At 34.3% G+C, this 4,584-nt stretch overlaps 2 protein-coding genes across 2 annotated transcripts in view; both read right to left on the bottom strand.

Annotated features, from left to right (window-relative positions):
* LOC100962147 (NKG2-C type II integral membrane protein) overlaps positions 1 to 4,584 on the bottom strand; it is a 21,829-nt gene that overhangs the window by 15,316 nt on the left and 1,929 nt on the right. The window lies entirely within an intron of this gene.
* The window catches only part of LOC100963497 (NKG2-C type II integral membrane protein-like), an 8,197-nt gene continuing 4,170 nt past the window's right edge, over positions 558 to 4,584 (bottom strand). The window contains exons 2-5 of the mRNA XM_023509143.1: positions 4,153 to 4,257; positions 3,061 to 3,236; positions 1,512 to 1,612; positions 558 to 666 (exon numbers count right to left, since the gene is read on the bottom strand). Coding sequence (XP_023364911.1) covers positions 558 to 666; positions 1,512 to 1,612; positions 3,061 to 3,236; positions 4,153 to 4,257 — 491 coding nt within the window. The remainder of the gene's footprint in view (positions 667 to 1,511; positions 1,613 to 3,060; positions 3,237 to 4,152; positions 4,258 to 4,584) is intronic.

The raw sequence follows: 4,584 nt of genomic DNA, 5'->3' as shown, positions 1-4,584 counted from the left end.
TTTGTAAAGAGGCAGAATATTTAAATATGACAGCCCCAAACATAATAACAGGAGAGTTATTTTCAAATATTTTTTGTTGAGATGTCATATAGATTGTAATACATTTCATCCATTTAAGTATACAAATAAGTAAACTTTTAGTATATTTGCAGATTTACAGCAAAAATCACCTCGAAAGTTTACAAAATTTTTGTCACCCCAAAATGAAAAAAATGTAGTCATTTGTGGTCGCATCTTATTCCAATCTCCCCTTAGCTTTTGGCAACTACTATTCCACTTTCTCTATGGGTTTGTCTATTCTTGGTATTTCATATAAACAGATGCACATAACACGCAGCTTTAACAAGGTGACATGCCACACATGCAATGCTTATGAAAAAGAGCCAGACACAAAAGAAATGATTTCCTATTCTTTGTGGGTTTGTGTACTATACTACAAATGTTTTTTAATCTTTTTATTTATAAACAATTTGTTTTGACTTATTCAATAAAAATATTATTTTCATTTTACACAATATAAAATTGCATAGCCGAATCCAAACTCAGGTGTTTTACTTCTAAAGCTTGTGCTTACAGATGTAAATTTTTGAAGATCCACATACATCTGAATGAAGACTATTGAGTAGGAAAGCACAATTACGTTCACCAAGTTCTGTTTCCTCTATGCTGCAATGAATAAAAATGCATATTTCTGTCAAATTTTTCGGGGACAATCCATGAAACAAGACCATTTTCCATGTAATTTAAGAAAAGAATTTCATGAATACATTAATGAAGTTTCAATGCAATGTTAGTAAGAGTTGGCTATTATGAAAACAACACAGTCATTCCCCATATCTATAAGGGATGTGCTTCAAGGCTGCCAGTAGATACCTAAAACCACCTATTATACTGAACTCTACTATGTACTGTGTTTATTCTATACATAAATGCACCTGTGATAATGCTTTGTTAGAAATTAGGTACAAAAGCGATTAAAAACAGTAACTAATAGAACAAAACAGTAAATACAACAACATGTAGCATCACTACTCTTTGCCTTTGGGTGATTATTAAGTAAAATAGGAGGTGCTTGAATGCAAGCACTGCAATATTATTACAACTAGTCTGCTTCCCAAAGGGCTTTTATGTGATTGATAGGTGAGTCACCTGTAGAGTGTAGATCTGCTGGTCAAACAGTTGGTTCAGGCCCCAGACAAGACAGAGTGGACTGATGTGAAATTTCATCCTGCTGCTTACTCAGAACAGTGAGCTGATAAAATGTTTTTTTCTCAAATTTTCATTTCAAAATATTCTGACCATGGTTGACTACATTTTCCTCAAACTACAGAAAGTGAAACCATTGATAAGGGGAAACTACTGTGGTCCATTCTTTAACCTTTATGTTAACATTTCACTAACTTTCAACATCTTTTACATGCTTATACTTCACTTAGATTTACTTGTATTAGTCTTCTGTTTTTCTCCTTTTTATGTTTTCCTACTAGATAACACCAGTGGAAAAAACTTACTTAAGTTTGAAAGTTGAGCCATTTATTGACACCCATGGATGACCGTTGCTCTGACGAAAGTCTCCAACCCATGACCAAAGTGACAGGGAGCCCAGAAATTTCTACAGGAACATAAATATTCTACATTTAAGTCATTATTGAAGATGTTACAAATGGTTAAAAGTGCCAGTTGTGTGTTCTTTCATTACGTCTATAACTATCAAAACAAATTTAGTATTTTAAGCAAGAAATAATAAAGTTGAAAATCACTTTCTATATTGCTGAAAACTGCACAAATGTTTGCACCTTTTCCTTACAATGAACTCTGAGACAATTGTACTTGGTAGTTTCATTCTTCCTCTTGCATTAATGGGGAAAAACATGATCCCTATAATTTGACAGCAACCCATGTTGGAAAACAAATATAACATAAATTTAAATAAACTCCCTCACAGTTATATTTCTCCTGGTGTTAATATTAAAATATTAAAATTAATTAATTAAAATCAACCTATTTTTACACTGTATTTTTTCAATTTGAGGTTTAGGCGGCTGCCACTGAGGAAATAAATGATATATAACCCCAAAATATAGTTTTCTAGACATACCACACCATTCTTTAACCAGGTAAGTGCCCAGTTTTTTGTTTCAGTATTTGTGAAATAGCAGTGACCAAAACATGTGTTTCTCCCTTCTAAAATACCACCAGAATTTATGAAAGACACAAGCAAGGGAGACACTGAAAGGAGGAAAGAGAAGGGGGAACGGATCATGACCCAGGATCAGGGATCAATGCGGAGGTGCGAGGGGCATCTTACTGCCCCAAATGAACAAAGAAACTGATCTATGCCTGCTGGTTCTCAGCACCGAATGAGGTGCTTCAGGTAAGTTCCTCCCCCTCCATAATGAGAGGGAATCCTGCAGCAACACCAGCAAGGCTGGCACCACCAGCAAAGGTGATCTGTCAGGAGGCCTGCCACCTATGAGCAGCCCAGGAAGAGCCTCTGCTGTATCACCAGGAAACACCCGTGTAGATGAGGCTGAAAGGGTCCAGCAGAGGAATTCCATGACCACAGATGCTTCATAGAGGAAGACTCTGTGTCTTTGAGGACATGACCCTTATCCCCACCTTCTGGAGACACCAAATAGAATGAATTTTAAAATATACATAATGTGGAAAGGAGGACAAATGAGGGTATGAGCATGGGCAGGGCTGCTGGGGCTGGAAACACCCGTTTTGTGATGGGACGTGTATTACAGGAGTCCGCTCACTTCGTGAGAAAGCTGCCCAGTCATGATATTTTATACACAGTACAATTAAATAGCAAAATTTAATTTAGAATAAAAGCATTTATAAGAGCATGGTTTTCATGAATAGCCACAATTCGTAATCACTAAATAAGCTTTAACAGTTTATGGATAGAAATAAACTCTTGCAAAGTCAAACAACAGAATAATGTAGAGACCTGAAATAATTAGTGTAAAATATTTACAAGAATATGATGATGTCTATAAATATAATATTGACTAATAAGCTGCTACTAAAGCATTTGAATATTTAACATCTTACCATTTCTTCTTCACTATCTATGTAAAGCAGAGTGGAGTTCTTAGAAGCACAGGCCATCACACTCTCATTCCAAGTTTTGTGTTCCTTACCAACGTAATAACGATTGTTGGTATATGTGAACCACTCCTCTGGACAATGACTACAAGGATATACTGAAGAGAAACCTGAATTACTATCTGGAAACAAAATGAATTTTTAAAATAAATATAAATTTACATATTTTCAATGTATACAATATATGTACATGTCTTTGCATCCTCGTAGGCTGGTAAATAGGCCATTTAAGTAGATTTTGGATGCAGTATCTAGGAAAAAAGAAAACTATAAACATAGAAGAGAATATAGGTAATTAAAAAAATTGGCCTTTCCAATTTTTTTTACTTTCTAAACAACAAAAACTCCAAAAATCATAAAGGAAAAGATTGATAAATTTGACCACATAAGGCAAAACAAAAAACAAAAAACTAAAATCCAATAAAGTTGCATGACAAACTACAAAAAAATAAAAAAGAAAAGAAAAAGAAAAAGAAAGAAAAAACACACACACACATGCACCTGAGGCTCATCCTCTCATCCCATAATTATACTGCCACATAAAACAAAACATCAAACATTTAATGCACCTGGTACATGTCTAAAAAATCACTGAACAAAACCATTTTATTCTAAAAAAGCAAAATTATTTAACTGTTATAACATTAATAATTTGAGTAAAACAAGAAAAGGAAAATGACTTTCAATGAGTATTTTTACTTACTTTTGAAGAAAAGGGAATGCTCTCTTATAATCTCTTATATTTATGAGTGTTTCTTGCCTGATATTTTAATTTTTTCTGCCAAAAATATTGATTGCAAATTGTGCATAACCAAAGATTGAGACAAAATAAAACATGAGTAATCAGTACCTTTGTGCGTTCTGATATTCGAGAGAGAATTGCTCAGCCTCTCCGTTACTATAACTAGAAAAAATAAAGCAATCCATATCAAATAATTAATATCTAAATATAACATTTCACATCCTATAAAGTGGTTAGAGACAATTTCAGTCATTAAAGTGAAAAATTCAGTTATAATCTTACAAAAATATACTTACAGAGACTAAAAGCTACAATTTTTAACACAGACGCCAGTAGGACAATGCAAACGACTCCCAGGATCTCTGCAGTGAGCTGGTGCCTGACTGGAGGGAACAGTAAGTCTGCAGGGAGAGAAACAGAGACACTGAGAAAGGAAGATGGAGACAGCTGTTTAGAGGGTTTACAGAAAGGCAACCTACATGGACAGGGAATCAAAAGAACAAGCTCTTGTCGCTAAACCCACGTCTACCATAGGACTCTTTCTCTTTAAAAATATTGTTAATATTGTTGCATTGTCATAAGTATAGTACTCCATGATTTGTTAATCAAGGCCTACAAATTTAACAATGCATGAATAAAATTAGTCTTCAGGTTTCATATTAGAAATTATGTCCAAACTTTGAGCTCTAACTCTCACAAATGAAAAGTATCCCCTCACTGGGCCAGAC

This window comes from Otolemur garnettii, unplaced genomic scaffold (assembly GCF_000181295.1).
Source record: "Otolemur garnettii isolate 467f Iridium unplaced genomic scaffold, OtoGar3 scaffold00414, whole genome shotgun sequence".
NCBI lineage: Eukaryota > Metazoa > Chordata > Mammalia > Primates > Galagidae > Otolemur > Otolemur garnettii.
This window is presented reverse-complemented; position numbering and strand designations above follow the sequence as displayed.